General features: G+C 40.9%; 1 protein-coding gene across 9 annotated transcripts in view; it reads left to right on the top strand.

The window, feature by feature from the left end:
* The window catches only part of DOCK10 (dedicator of cytokinesis 10), a 254,355-nt gene that overhangs the window by 185,415 nt on the left and 52,564 nt on the right, over positions 1-16,376 (top strand). For all 9 annotated transcript variants that reach the window (XM_078071375.1, XM_078071373.1, XM_078071372.1 and 6 more), the window contains exons 20-27: positions 148-271; positions 466-587; positions 950-1,036; positions 3,894-3,986; positions 4,402-4,520; positions 6,981-7,050; positions 10,439-10,552; positions 12,071-12,142. In XM_078071375.1, the coding sequence (XP_077927501.1) occupies positions 148-271; positions 466-587; positions 950-1,036; positions 3,894-3,986; positions 4,402-4,520; positions 6,981-7,050; positions 10,439-10,552; positions 12,071-12,142 (801 nt within the window). The remainder of the gene's footprint in view (positions 1-147; positions 272-465; positions 588-949; positions 1,037-3,893; positions 3,987-4,401; positions 4,521-6,980; positions 7,051-10,438; positions 10,553-12,070; positions 12,143-16,376) is intronic.

The raw sequence follows: 16,376 nt of genomic DNA, 5'->3' as shown, positions 1-16,376 counted from the left end.
AATCGGTACTTTTAACACTAACTATGAAACGTGGTCCTCAGTTTCAGTGAAAGAATTTTTAGAAGGCTGAGGTGACTAGGCTTTGTCTTACCCTACCTGGGGCAAATGAGTTTCATCCCAGTCCGGCTATTATCTCTTTCCTTGCAGGTAAAAATTGAGCTCCCGACACAGCTCCATGAGAAACACCATATTCTGTTTTCTTTTTATCATATCACTTGTGACATAAATGCCAAGGCTAATGCCAAGAAAAAGGAGACCCTGGAAACATCAGGTACTGACAGGACGTGATCTGAGACAGCATTACGTGTCATCTGTGTGACTTGAACTGGAGAGTATTTTAAAGCTCCCATTTATTAAATTTTTTTAGTGAAGTGTTCTATTCATAAGTGACAAGTAACTTTGTTTTTACCCCTCACCATGGAGGTTTGTACTCAGAACTTTTCTCTTCGTTCTTCCTTTGCACAGTTGGATATGCTTGGCTTCCCCTGATGAAACATGATCAGATAGCTTCTCAAGAATACAATATCCCAATAGCAACAAGCCTGCCTCCTAATTATTTAAGCTTTCAAGACTCTGCAAGCGGAAAGGTATTGAGTGATGTATAATTTAAGAGAAAAAAAAAATACATGAGCTAAATGGCATGAGGTTATCTTCTGTCTGTTATTTAAATGAACCCAAGGACTGTAGTGTATGCATCCATTGTAGTGGTGAGTTGCGTACCTACAATATTTCAGAGGTCTTGTTTGGTTTGTGGCCAGTAGAAATGATCCCCATTAGAATGGCCCCCTGATATCACATTGGTCTCCCTCACCAATATTGTCAAATGTATTGCATCTTTTATCTTGCATCTCTAGAGTCATGTAAGGTGAATGGATCAGGATGGCAAATTAACATGAGCTGTATAACCTGTTTGTTTTCTTTTCTCCAATTACCACACTCTTTTTTACAGCACGGTGGGAGTGACATGAAGTGGGTTGATGGTGGCAAACCACTCTTCAAAGTATCGACATTTGTGGTATCCACAGTGAACACTCAGGTGAGTGCGTTGTCCTGAGATCTCAGCATCTGCTCTAACACGGAGAATCCTCAGGGGGCTCTTGTATTTAGAGGAGGGGACTCACCATTTCCCAAGTTGTCAGAGGGCCAGGTGATTGAGAATTGCAAAGGAAGAATAGAGGCATAACTTTATGCATCTCCCAGGAGAGATAGAATGCCCAACCCTTCAGCCCTGGGGCCATAAACTGCAGCCTAGAATACCAGACATGTATGTCTCAGGATGATGCCCCCCTGGAAATATGGTTTGCTTCCACTGACAACATCCAAGTGTTAAAAATGGGAAAAGTCGGAGTGAAAGACTTTGGATCTTTACCTCAAAATGAAAAACTTTGGATCTTTCCTCAAAACTAAGTCTGAAGGGCACCTGGGTGGCTCAGTCGGTTAAGTGTTTGCCTTCAGCTCAGGTCATGGGATCGAGTCCTGCATCAGTCCCCTTGCTCAGTGGGGAGTCTACTTCTACCTCTCCCTCTGCTCCTCCCCCCTACTTGTGCTCTCTCTCTCTCTCTCTCTGTAAATAAATAAATAAAACCTTAAAAAAAAAAACTAACTCTGATTCCCAGTGCCTAACCGGTGCTCCTGATGTTGGTGACCATGATGTTGGCAGAACTGCCCTGGAGAGTCTCCTTCACCAAATTCTTCCTCAGTGATCCTGCACAAGTTGCCTCACCCTTGAGGTCTTTATTTTGTCACCAGAAAAATGGTGACAATAATATCTGCCAAGGTTGTGGGAAGGACCAAAATGAGAAACCACATGTGAAAATATCTCAGGAACTGCAAAATGCTATACAAATGTTCTTTCTGCTGTTGCTAAATTACCACAGACACACCCCTTCCCCTGCAAGACAGCTGATTTTACCACAGTGTGAGGACTTTCATGATACCAGTTATAAAGTACAAAGCAAATCATTAAGTACACAAACTGTATTTCTCCTTTCTTAAATTCAGTGTGTTGCTAATACTCACTTGCTAAGAGAAAAGAAATCATCCAGGTATTACATACATATTGCTTCAGAATTTCTCTCCATAACCTCTGGTGCCTCAAGTCAAATTTAGCCCTCTTCCCCAGAACTCTACCCAAATTCCTCAAGTCCCACAGAATGGTCCTTCCCCACCCAATCCTGCCTTTATATACCTCAGAATACCAATCTGTCTTCCTCACATGCCCAGCTGCTTTCCTCCCAACAGGCCAGGTGTCTCTCTGACTCATCACCACTCACCTTTCTCTGCATCTGCTGCCACTGCCCAGATGCTCGTTGCCCTGGCAGGACACATCCGTCCTTCATTAAGCCCAGTATTTACCTCAGTGATCAATCTCTCTCTCTCTTCGTCCCCTCCCTGCGTCGGCCTGGTCAGGTCCCACCCGTCCTTCAGACGTTGGCTCAAATGTCACTTTCTCAAAGAAGCCTCTCCTATTCCCTGACCCCTCAGACATGCTGTGTCATCTTGTCGTATACCCACGTGGCACCGTGCTTTCCTGTGAAGCACTTACCTGTGATCGAGTAGGCGTGTGTTGACATGGCGGTATGGTGCCTGTCTCCCTGGCATCATGGGAGGACCACAGAGGAAGGGACTGGGTTTTCCTGGGCCTCCACACTGTCCTCCATGCCTGCCAAGGGCCTGGCATGTAGTCAGCTTTCAATGAATAATTGTCAGATAGATTAATAAGTGAAATGAAACTGAAAATATCACACACACACACACACACACACACACACACACACACACACCAGAACCGAGGGAAACCTAAATCACAGATGTCCTCCTAGAATCAACACATTCCAGAGAAATATCCTGAATGTGTATCTCCACTAAAATTCTGTGTCTCATTTTCTGACTATATAATTCTGACCCTCAGCTCAGATCTTAGAGAATTTCTAAGGTGCCACCCTCTTCAGGAAATAGCATTAAAGGGCATACTCAGGCCGCTGTAACAAATACCACAGACTGGGCAGCTTAAACAACAGAAATTTATGTTCTCCCCATTCGGGAGTCCAGAAGACCAATATCAAGGTGTTGGCAGGGTTGGTTTCTTCTGAGGCCTCTTTTCTGGACGTGAGGTGGCCATCTTCTTGCTGGGTCCTCTCATGGTCTCTTCCTCTATGCCAGTACATGTCTGGTGTCTATCTGTGTGTCCAAATTTCCTCCCTTAATTTTTTTTTAAGTAGGCAGGTCTTGAACTCATGACCCTGAGATCAAAACCTGAGCTGAATCAAGGCTCAGATGCTTAACTGACGGGGCTACCCAGCGCCCCTAAATTTCCTCTTTTATGGAGACATCAGTCATATTGGACTGGGTCCACCCTAACTGCCTCATTTTAACATAACTATGTCTTTAAAGACCTTATTTCTAAATATGGTTACATTCTGAGGTCCTGGGAGTTGGGACTTCAACATATGGATTGTGGGAGGACACAATTCAGCCCATAACAAAGGATACAAATCGGTTTTATCTCATCAGGTTAGTGTGAACTTTCTAATTTTTTACTAGCTCAGGCATTGTAAGTCTGAAAATATCCCTGTGCATATTAAGAGTACACCTTCTCATGTGTGTTAAGAAATATGTAAGAAAAATACATAAAAGTCTGTGGAAAAAAACAGGAAGATGAAAAAAGGCAATTTTTAAAAAATGGGGGGGTGGGGAAAAGCCAAGAGAAGTGCTTCTCCAGCCACTGTCATGTGACCGAGAAGAAAAGCACACTTACAAAGCCATCACTCGACTCCTTGATAAAGCACCTGCTCATCGAGGCATCTGTCCTCCAGAAATACTCACCCTCCATCACCATAATTTCTATATAGCTTATGTGTCATCAGAATTAAACACTTTCTTTGCTGTTTCAGGATCCCCATGTGAACACATTTTTCCGACAGTGCCAAAAAAGAGAGAAAGATATGTCTCAGTCACCTACCTCGAATTTCATCCGCTCTTGTAAGGTAACATGATATGCAAATAGTTTCCATGTTTCTAGGGCAGAAACAGGCAAGCGAGACATTGACAGTTTCCAATGAGCAGCAAACTAAGAGAGAATTTTTAAAAGCCTTATCAATGCAGAGAGTGCATGGTTATTTCTCAATTCCTAAACAGTTTCTGCCTGTTGTTTACAAACAAACATCAGGTTTTTTTCCAAAATAAAAATGATTGCAAATCAGAATCAATTGATTTTAAATTAGGTAATTGCATATCGGGTCCTTGCAACTATGTCCCCTTGCCGTGTGCCATGCTAAGTGCAATGAAGGATAAAGCCAGATAGAGGTGAGCTAGAGTGTTCATATTTGAGTTCTGAAATACATCAGCAGAACGTGCTTTAAATTTAATCAGTGCCCTTTTTCTCCCACTAACTTACTGCAGAACTTACTGAATGTGGAAAAGATTCACGCAATCATGAGTTTTCTGCCTATAATCTTGAATCAGCTCTTCAAGGTGCTGGTACAGAATGAAGAAGATGAAATAAGTACGACTGTGACCAGGTATGTCTCCCATGGTCTTAGGAGAAGAGATCTTACAGTTTGTGATTGCACAAAACTGTGATGATAACTGAATGGCCACTCACTTATTCATGCTTGCATTTCACTTGAACACGTGTCTCAAATTTTAAGTATTTTTTCACTCTTGAGTTCTTGCCTTCAAATCTGTTTTTATCATTTGGATAAAGTTTTAGACCTCTTTTTTTTTTTATCTTTTTTTTTTAATTTTTTATTGTTATGTTAATCCCCATACATTACATCATTAGTTTTAGATATAGTGTTCCATGATTCATTGTTTGTGCATAACACCCAGTGCTCCATGCAGAACGTGCCCTCCTCAATACCCATCACCAGGCTAACCCATCCTCCCCGGCCCTCCCCTCTAGAACCCTCAGTTTGTTTTTCAGAGTCCATCGTCTCTCATGGTTCTTCTCCCCCTCCGATTTCCCCCCCTTCATTCTTCCCCTCCTGCTACATTCTTCTTCTTCTTTTTTTCTTTCTTAACATATATTGCATTATTTGTTTCAGAGGTACAGATCTGAGATTCAACAGTCTTGCACAATTCACAGCGCTTACCAGAACACATACCCTCCCCAGTGTCCATCACCCAGTCACCCCATCCCTCCCACCCCACCCCCCACTCCAGCAACCCTCAGTTTGTTTCCTGAGATTAAGAATTCCTCATATCAGTGAGGTCATATGATACATGTTTAGACCTCTTTTTTAACTTTTTCTTTTATTTTTTAATTAAGCTTTTTATTTTGAGATCATTATAGATTTACATGCAGTCATTAGAAATAATGCAGAGAGATCCCATGTTCCCTTTACCCAGTTTACCAATGGCACCATCTTGCAAAACTGTACCACAGTATCACTGCCAGAATATTGAAATTGATAGAAACAGGATAGGGAACACTTCCATCACCACGGATGCCCTTTATACACACAATTACTTCCCTCATGTCCCCAGCCCCCACCCCTTAGCCCTGGTAACTGCTAGTCTGTTAAAATTTTAGATAGATAGATAGATAGATAGATAGATAGATAGATGATTGATAGATAGATAGATAGATAGATAGATAGATAGATAGATAGATGATAGATAGATAATAGATGATAGATAGATAGATAGATAGATAGATAGATAGATGATAGATAGATAGATAGATAGATAGATAGATAGATAGATAGATGATAGATAGATGATAGATAGATAGATAGATAGATAGATAGATAGATAGATAGATAGATAATAGATAGATAGAGCTAGACCCACAGATAGATAGGAAGGACATCTGGGTTTTTTCCAGTTTGGAGTAGATTTTGGGTGAACACAAGTTTTTATTTCTCTGAGATAAATGCCTGGTGCCATTGCTGGGTAATATCATAGTTGCATGTGCAGTTTTTCAGAAAATACTGAATTGTTTCCCAGAGTGGCTGTACCATTTCACATTTGCACTAGATTTTTTTTTATTTTTCTTTAATTGTTCTCCCTTTAAATTTGTCTATACTACATTCTTCCAACATTTCTAATCTGTCTAGTGACTTTGACAATCCTAATTTCCGCTCTATAGGGATACTGTTTTAAGTTAGGTAAAGCTTGTCTAATGTTTATTTTAAAAAATATATGAGTCACAGAATTCTGGAAAAAAAATTACTCTTGACATTGAAATGTGTCCAGAACTTTCCAAACTCACGTGCATATTATTAACCTCTTTCAGAATGAGAGTTTTTAGCCTTGTTTTTAAAGTAGCACCCTGAAGCTCTGGAAAATTAAAGTATGTCTGACAGTCCCACCGCAGCCAGTTCTGGGCCCAGATTAAAAGTCCCCAACTGTGCTTTCAATTGAGGCTCTTTTCAGCGTTTATATATGGGTCTTTGTGAACAAGACTCCGAAATATTTCAGTGGATAGATCTGCTGAAATTGCAAGACATTCCAAAACACTACAACCATGGAGGAACAGGACGTATTGATGTGAAAATAGTACGACCACTGCTGCTAGAAACACTTCACCAGCTAAGGAGGGAAATAAAAAACAAAACCCTGAATCTTAACCTGATGGCTTTTTCCAAAAGCATATGTCGTGCCTCCATGTTGGAAGGGAAGCCCTCTTTAAATGGACTATGATAATTAGAGGTTAAAGGTCTTCAATTTTAATCAGGTGCCAAAAATGATCCTTTTTCCAAGAAGACAGTGTCAGCAAACATGCAAGCCATAACAGTCTCCGGTGTGATTTTGAAGCCATAGATATTCCTTGTATCTTAGTGTTTAGAGATTTCAACGCTGGAGATGGTTAACAGGTGATATGGATATTGGGGATCAAAAGGGGGGGCAGTCTGAAATTGGTTCATGCATTCATTCAGTACCTATTAAACACCCAGTTTATGAAAAACTCCAGTGCCCAACCAAGTGATATTTTCCTGCCTTCTCCAGAAAGGCCACTGAACAGTTTTTTTTTCCAGGGTTCTGACCGACATTGTGGCCAAGTGCCATGAGGAGCAGCTGGACCACTCCGTCCAGTCGTACATTAAGGTATAAAATCGCCACTTGGACCCTGGGCGTATCCCCTTGTGCTGTGTGGTTTGTCTCATTTCCTGTCTGCAATAAGTGGGACGTTTCTCCCTTTAGCTGGATGGGACTCACCATGGTAATATCAAGCATTCCCCTTAGCTATTTAGAATTCCATCTCTTTGCTTTGATGGTCAAGACATATTGTTTAAATGTGTAATAACATGTACCTGTGCAAATGAATATTTATATGGGGAGAAAGAACAAAGAAAGAGAAGAGAAAATGAAAGTATTACCCTCTTGAAGTCCACATTACAAATAAATGCAATTCCTGTGTAAAGTTACGGAATATTTTTCTTGTTGGTTTGTTGAATGCTCTGTGTTTCTTCTGTAATGTTTTCTTAGCTCTTTTTATTGTTTTCTCAGGCATTATTTCATTTTCCCAGTTACTGTATATTTGTACCTGCTTCTGGTATGTTAAGTCCTTTATCCTCGGGCATGATCCACCAGCCCATTCCATCCCTGTGCACTGCTTCTTCCAGTGTCCTTCGCCAAGTGTTCACTCAGACATGTTCATATTCTCATTTCCAGTTGGCCTATGAATTAATGCCAGTGAACTTGTGATGATGTTTGCACATTAGAGTTCCTGCCTAAATATCATCTTCTTGAATGAAAAGAAAGAATCCATCCAGAGATAAACGAGAGTAACTTGCATTACTTTATAATGCATAGAGGAGCTCAATTTCTATTTTTTTATGTATAGATTAAACCATTGTGAGACACAGAAGTTTTTTAATTGAAAGAATTTATTCCATTAATCTATACGAATAAACATATACTCCTATGATTTAGATGTCTAGAAAGGTGACTAGAAAAGAATTTGGGGTTTTTTTGTGCTAGAAACGAGTAAAAAAAAAAACAAAAAAGAAAACAAAGCTTCCTATGAAATTTCATTCTGGAGTGAATCCCTCTGAGGGATTTTTTACATTATGGTTTTATATCTGCATAGTTTCTAACTGCCTGAAATGTTAGGTATCTTCCCAAATACCCAAGTATGAGCATGTGCCCTTCCTTAAAATAGCCCATATGCCAAAAATAGTCAGTTACTTCACAATAATTTCCCTATGGTATAATTTTACCCAACGAGATCTACATTTCAATTGCAGAAAGACAGTTGACCTACAAATGCTTGTTTAGTTTGCTGTCTGTTTAAGACAGAGTGGTAGCATACTTTAATCCAGTACTGATGAATTTACATTCAACAGAATCATCTACAGAACTTTCTCTCAATGCTTAACCAAGTTTTCCATTTCAATCACCAAAGGGGCTAAGAAGAAAACAATTCCCCAGTCCATATTACACAAAGGCATCTTCATTTCAACACAAATATTTACCTCATTCCAATGGAATCATTAAAGATTACATTAAGAACCCACTTATGCTGTGACTACTTTTGTGACAGCCAAAGAAAGTTCCTTATGAGAATCTTAAATCAGCTCTCAGGCTCATTCTGTGATGTTCTTGAAAAGGTGTATTGAAATGTATCCTGGCATGGTCTTTATTTTTAACCAGGATGTTTGAAATCTCCTGATGAGACCATTTGATTTTGCTGTATAAGAGATTGCTTATTTAGTTTGCTTTGAAGTGGGTAAAATCCAGAAATATACACCTAAGTGGGATTTCAAGCTTATAACAGTTCCTAAAGATGTTTCATAAAAATGTTTTCACATATCTAAAGTGGACACATCCTAATAAATATTATCAACTGGAATTTTACTCCAGAAAGAACACTAAACTAGCAAGTGGGAAATTAGATTCTAGTCAAGGCTAAATAGTTAACCTGAGCAATCAGCCTCTCTGGACCTCATTTTTTCTCCTCTGTGAAGGGATGGACCTGATGAACATGATTGTGAACCTATGATTCTGTGACTGGACTCCTATTGCAGTACATTATTGACACCCTGACCTTGGCCAACGAGCCTGATTTTTTTTATTCCCTGTAAGAAAAAGTATTTTTTAACATGTGGATAGATATTAAGCCCCATAAGTAGGTGTATAATTAAAACTGATGGGCTGGAACCAGTATATGCTTTGATGTTCTTAAAAGATGTGATATATTCAATGGAATTTATGTATATTCAGAAGCAAGCTAAACACCATTTCAAGTTCAGTGGTGCTAAATGCTGCTAACTCACCCCATTTACAATATCCAAACTGCACACATACACCATGTCTTTTGCAAAGATGTGTGTCTCTAGTCGATCTAATTAAATGCCGTGGTTTACAGCAATTCATGGCATTGACATGTTCCTGTCACGTTCCAGGCCAAAATTCTAAAATAAGAATATCTCAGAGCTAGTTGTAATGCTACTGGGGCTAAATAACTGTGCATGGGACTAGGTAGTTGGTGATGATATTACCCTCGCATGAGTCACAATTCATGAGGGAAAAAAACATCATATTACTCTTGATTTTGGCCAGTTTTATGCATCTCTTAGCTTTGTCTTTCTCCTCTGGGATGAGCTTGGAGAAGTCAGGCTCCATCAGAGCAACTTAGGTGTCCATGAGTTGCAAAGTCCAAAGAAACAATTATATAGATCCAAATGTGAATGAGCCTCTGCTTTGAGTTTCTTGCCTGTCTTCACTGTTGATTATAGTGAAGTCTGGGTGGTGAAAATTATGAAGAACTGGTCTTCCTTGAGGCAAACCCAACTCATTAAGTAAAATAGTATAATCCAGGGATAAGCATTTTGTATTTAAAATATGTGCATAAATGGGTATTGATATCCTTAAAATCTATGAAGAAATACTGATAATTAAAACCATTACATGCATTCAGAAAGGCACACCAAAACCAGTCTTTTGAGAGAAAAAAATACGAGCAGCATTTGTTATCTTACTGAGGGCCAATGTTCATGAACTCTTTGATAGCTGTGTCTAAGCATGAGGTGATAGAAACTGGGCGTGTGGGGAGCTCACCTACTGGCCTCTGGAAGGCACCTGCTTCCCCACTTGGCTATTTGAGTGGGTGCTCTACCCTTTCAGGATGAAGAAATGCTACCATGCCACCTGTTACCAGTGGAAGGAAGGAGAAGGGGAAATGTGTCCTAAGTAGGTGGGTCAAAGCCCTCCATGTTTCCTTGAACCTGCTAAATTGCTCTCTGACTCTTTCTTTTGATTTCTACAAAAAGAGTTTCAAGGAGAGCTTAGGTGAGCCAAGCCCTCTCTGTGCAAAGCCCTAAATAGGAACAGTTGTGTACTACTCTTATCATTGGGCCTTCATTGATTTCATGACAAAATCTGGCATGAGCAGATAATTTTGAGATATGAGTTATTTGTGTAACATAATTTTTGAGGCTTTGTTGTTTTTTTTTAAGTCGTTAACTTTTTTCACTTTCTGGATTTTCTTCAGTTTGTGTTCAAGACCACGGCATGCAAGGAGAGAACAATACATGAGGAACTGGCTAAAAATGTGACTGGTCTTTTGAAATCAAATGACTCAACAACAGTAAAGCATGTCCTGAAGGTAAAGAATTTAAAACAATCCTTCAACTGCTGGCACAAGGGATTGCTTGATCTCACCCCTGGAGAGGCAGTAAGACTCATTGATTTCCATAGATCATTTCTCCTGTAGTTTCTAGCATAAGCGTCATAAGCTGTATTGAAATTGTAGTATATAAAAACATTAAGCAAAAGAGATCTGTGTCAAAAGAACAGAAGATATAGAATGGACCCAAGTGGAGTCTTTTGACCTAAATACAGAATGAGTTAACTATTAAGAATCATTCAGGGGCACCAGGGTGGCTCAGTTGTTAAGCGTCTGCCTTCGGCTCAGGTCATGATCTCAGGGTCCTGGGATCGAGCCCTGCATCGGGCTCCCTGCTCGGCGGGAAGCCTGCTTCTCCCTCTCCCATCCCCCTGCTTGTGTTCCCTCTCTCGCTGTGTCTCCCTCTCTCTGACAAATAAATAAATAAAATCTTAAAAAAAAAAAAAAAAAGAATCATCTGAAACACTCAAAAGTGCTAACTGTAGCAAAAATAAAGTTTTGGGGGCTTTTAGGCATGATAAGAAGAAATGTACCAACAAAAGGATTAATGATGTATTAATGAATATACTGACAACAGAAAGGAAGCAGACAAAACAACCACAGTTTGACCACAGAAAGTTGAAACACATGCATTTGTAGGTACATAAAGAAGAGATGGTGAGAAGCTTATAAAGAGATAACTCTAAATTATTATAGAAGAACGGACTTAGTCCCTAGCTAAATTAATTATCTATCATGACTTGACAGATGGATGATTGATTAGTATGTAGCTGGAAAGAGAGGGCGGGATCAATAAGCATCAACATGAGTTCCCTAAACTCAAGTTATTCTAGGCCGAGCAGTTTGTTTAAATTAGTCTTATGAGTATATTCATTCTGTTCATGCAACAAAAATGTTCCAAGCACCCCCCATGGGACAGGCACCCACCTCAGCATTTGGCAGGCATCGGAGAATAGAATAAAGATCTCTGCCCTTGGGAAGCTTGCATTCTACTGGGGGATAAAAACAATAAACTACAGACATAATAACAAAATTAATGAAATTGTATATTAGAAAGTAAGAAGTGCTATGGGAAAAGAAAATGTTGAGCCAGTAAGGGGAACAGGGAGCACTGGGGGGTACAGAGTGAGGTTTGCAGTTTAAATAGAATGGTCAGGATAGAGCTCATGGAGAAGGTAATCCCTGAGCAAAAAATGCAAAGAAAGAGGGGGAACTGGTCATATGAATGCTTGGAGAACAGTAAAGGTAAAGGGGAGACATATATAAAATCACAAGGCAGCAGCATGCCTGGAGTGTCAGAGGGACAGCAGAGGGGCCCGTGTGGCTGGAGCCAAGTCCATTTGTGCAAGCTGGACAGTCACGTGTGTGCAGTTGCCCCATCCATTTCAAAGAATACATTTTAAAATCAAGATTTTATAATATTACATATTGTAGAGCACAGAATCATCATTATTTCATAATTCATCAAATAAATTTCTTACTGTCTTTTTCTAATAGCACTCCTGGTTCTTCTTTGCAATTATCCTAAAATCAATGGCCCAGCACTTGATTGACACAAATAAAATTCAGGTAAGATTATAGGTAATACAATATTATCCAACAATTGTGCTGATGAATACGCTCTCATTAGTTCCATTTTTATTTACTTCATAAACCTTAGCAATTTATGTTAATTGCTTTTTAAGTGGGAGAAATGATTGTGTGTCAGTACAGGTCCTTCAGAAGGCAGGACAAAATTAGAAGTGTAAAATGATGAGAGGGAAGGACAAAAGGACCAGGAAGTTCTGACATCTGTGGAAGGAGACGGGGAAGGAAGGAAGGAGGTTTGGCGAAAAATCTCTCTGCAGTGGGAAGATTTTGGCTGGGCCAGTGGGCAATCTGAGAGCAGAGAATGTTTGTTAGAAGTCCTGCATGGGACAGATGGGCTGGTTCTGGTGTCTCTGCAAGCTCAGTTATTAACTTGGAGCAGCCTCGGGAGAGTGTGGCCTTGGCATGAACACTTGAGAGGATCCCAAAAGTTTAGCAACTATTTATGTTCTTCCCAGTAGATTTTTGTTTTGAAGGAACATCTGAGCTGTGCACATCCATGGCTGCCACAGTCCATGGTTTGGACAACATGTCACACAAGTTCCTGAACCTGCTCTTCCACAGTTCCCATGGGCCTCTCTTCCTGAAAGGAAATTGACAAGAGGGAGGCTAATGGAATTACCTATAACTCCTGTCATGGTAGTATGTCTCAGGGCCCTACCTGATCTCATCATCTCCCTCCTCTACTGTCCATTTTTGATTCCTCTCACCCTCAGCCAGCAGCTCTGAAGGTCTTGGTGACTTACCACACTGTGGTGTGACCCAGCCCTCAATCAGAGTGGTCCAGAGTGATCTCAGCCTCTGATAATCACACTCTACTCAGACCATTCGTAGTTACGATTGGGTAAGGAGGATCAAGAAAGACTCAAGTGGATTGACCACCTGAGCTCCACAGAGATTTCTCTGAACTCCCATAGTGGGTAAGACCAAGGGGAAACCTCTGACTCTACCCCTCTGCCACCAAGAGAGTAAATCAGAATATTGCTTGGGGTGGGGATGGTGGTGAATATTGATATCATCTTCATTTACACTGTTGGTGAGGAAGGGGCAGTGTCAGACATTTCCACTTGGCCTTTTACACTAGGAAAGCTCCACAGGCCAAACATCCAGTGTAAGCCTACTCTAAATGCTGATTATGTCAATGCATAATGTATAATTATATATTTGCACCAGGTAAATGACTGTTGGGTGGATCTTTGAAAACAGCGGACCCACTATTAACAGAATTTTAGTCAGGACTCTTATTGATCTCTATAAGTTCTCACTCTAACAGGGTGAATGTGATGATTCTTTTGGCCTTCAGATATCAATATCAACTCAGATCTTGTGTTTAATAGTGCTTGAAATATATGAGTAATCCCCTCTCCCTAGTGTGGTCACCTGAGTAAATGGCTATAGGGTCCTTTGTAGAAGGACTGACAGAATCATTACAGTATATACTTACTGAAGTATTGCAGGGGGTGTCTTTTAGAGACTTTGTCTCTTCTTCAATCAGTGTGTACCAGATCTGAAAATTGACTCAGGTCCAGGAACAGAGAAAGGCATCGTGAATATTTTTTGGAGCAAACGTCCTCATCTTCTGATAGTCCATTCTTGCCCTCTTGGTGGGTTAAACATTGTCATTGTTGGTTGCTGTCTGTTTTTCCCATAGGGATGCCCCCCCCCCCCACATTATTAACTAGCTGTACAACTCCCTGAGAGTCTAGCCCCCTTGGCTGTCCTCCAGCCTTGCCATCTGTTAGGATAATCACAGCCCTCTGGCTGCTGGAGTTTAAGTACCATCACGTGGCCTCTGTTATTTTGGTGAAGATTATCTGCATGGGTGTTAGCGAGCCAGCACTGTGACTGCCCATCTCACCTTCAGACGGGAGACCACTGAACTTCTGAAGGTCCCAGCACCTTCTTAATGGCTTTGGTTTGGATGGTGTGTCTCCCGGACCTTCCTATAGAACCTGATCCTCCAGTGGGTCTTCTGATCCCAATATATGCATTCCTACATATCCACTTTCCTCTGGCCTCTTTATTACTTCCTCTGTCATCTGCCAGGGCACCTCAAGCATTCTCGTTTTCCTTTGCTTGGAATGTGCTATCTCCAGGTTCTAAGAGCCATCCTAACAATGAACAGGATTATTTCATCCCAAGTCCTGATAAAGTGCCCCCATGTCAATGAGTTTTAACTTATTCACTCTCCTTTCTGGCCCCCTTGATCAAAACACATTCAACATTCAATCTCAAAGGAACTGCCATGGCTCCTGCTTGGCACAGGCCAGCTCTTACAGCTCCTTGGGGTATACTCTCTGTCTTATCTTCTTAGGCACAGCAGGTTTATAGCTGGGTTAAGCTGGGACTTAACCCCAGTTATTGACCTGAGCTCCGGGGGGAGGAGGAGGGACATCTCCTGAAGGATTTGCCTACTGCCTTGCAGGGAAAGGTTTTTGCAGGGAAAGGTTTTTGCAGGGTCTCCCACCTGGGAGAAATGTGATCTCCTAGTAGGGAGGAGTAGGGCCCTTCTACCAGTGCTGAGGGCTCGGGGAAGTGTGCAGAGCCACCATGCTGAGGTCATCCACCCAGATGTCCCCAGCCATGCCTCCACACCACGGGTCTCTCCAGCCATGGCTTGACCCAAGCATAACAGATCTCCCTTGGCTGGACATTTAATCATCTCTGGAACTCCCTAACTTAACTCTTAGGTCTTATATTTGCTTTTTAGCTGTGTCTGCCCTCCCTCTTCCAGAGATAAAAACCTCCTGTCTGGAAGGAAGAGAAAATCTAATGTGAAGATAAGAATGATTCCTATCTCTCTGTTTTTAAGCTATGTTGGAGTTAGGTAACTTCACCACTCTAATCCTTGCCTTACCACTAACCTGTTAGATGATAAAAAAAGACATTTAATATCTCAGAGCCTATTTTCTCATCTGTAAAAAGAACGGGTTGGACTAAAATCCTTTCATTCCCACCAGTACATATCTGCTCAAATAGGTCACAGACGCCCTTGTGAACAGTTAAGAATAAAGGAACTCATTATGGGCCACATCTTTGTGTCTAACCATTTATCTTCATAGATTCCAGTTGCCTTCTCACTGTCCCCTTCATAGGCAACCCCACACTCCAGTTTTCTTCCAGGGGCCCAACACCCTCCAGTTTTCTAACCATCTCCATGCATCAGAGTAAGAAAGTCCTGACACCATCATTTGACTCAAAAGCATTCACAATAAATACCTCTCAAGCTATCTGCATTTTCTTTTCTTTCTTTTTTTTTCTTTTCAATTGTGAAGTGGATGGCTTTCTCCACCATTAAAACAGCTTTGTCATCATGGAGTGTGGTAGTTTAGAGGAGGTGAGAAAACATGTCTGGCTAAATCCCCTGAGAGGCAGATAGCACCTCCACGTGACCCCGGCTGTCTTGACCAAGGTGAGCTTCTGTTTACTAGGAACTGCTTGATGCCTTCTCTGAACTCATCTCTAGTAGCAAAAAGTTCATTGTACTGGCTGACCTTTTGTTTCCCATCAGCCTCTTGTTCCTAAAAAACTGCCAAATTCCTGAACATCAGCCCATGCATTCCATGCCTGCTCCTGGCGACATACGTGGTATGAGAGCCCAGATTCTCCCAACCTGTTCTGGCTCTTTTGCCTGAGATCAGACTATGCCAACCCCTTGCCCCCTTTCTTCCTCTGTCTTGAGACAGAAATCCACAATCACTGGAGCAGAAATTCTCCCACCTCGAGCCTTTGGGATATACTTCTAGAGAACAGTTGAAAATACTACTCGTGTATTAACCAGTCAGAGCATCTTTGGGTTAAGAGTGGGAGTAAGCCATAAGGGGAGTTTGAGAAGAAGACAAAAAGAGAGAGAAACAGAGGGAATCTCAAAGCCCAAGTTGTCAACACGTGTCCTCGTGTGAAGAAAATGTCGGTGCTGGTCAGTTTCATGCATCTCAGAAGATAAACAAAAGGAAAAGAGGAAATCTACAAATGTGCTTTGATTATTTAAAAAGTGAATGTTGCTTTCATGTAGGTGAATTGTTTACCCTTGTTTCCCAAGGTATATGGAGCAGAATGAAAAATGATGCATGTGATTAAATCACTTAGGCTTATTTGTTGTTAATTTAATTTAATTTCCACACTAAGTGTTAAGTATACATGGAAGGTAATCATAATATCCCAAAAGATCTATATAGCAATGTCCTGGTAAATTGACTTAAAAAAATCCAGTGCA

Source organism: Halichoerus grypus, chromosome 4 (genome assembly GCF_964656455.1).
Source record: "Halichoerus grypus chromosome 4, mHalGry1.hap1.1, whole genome shotgun sequence".
In the NCBI taxonomy this organism is placed as follows: domain Eukaryota; kingdom Metazoa; phylum Chordata; class Mammalia; order Carnivora; family Phocidae; genus Halichoerus; species Halichoerus grypus.
The sequence above is the reverse complement of the archived record's forward strand: the minus strand, read 5'-3'. Positions and strand labels throughout refer to the sequence as shown.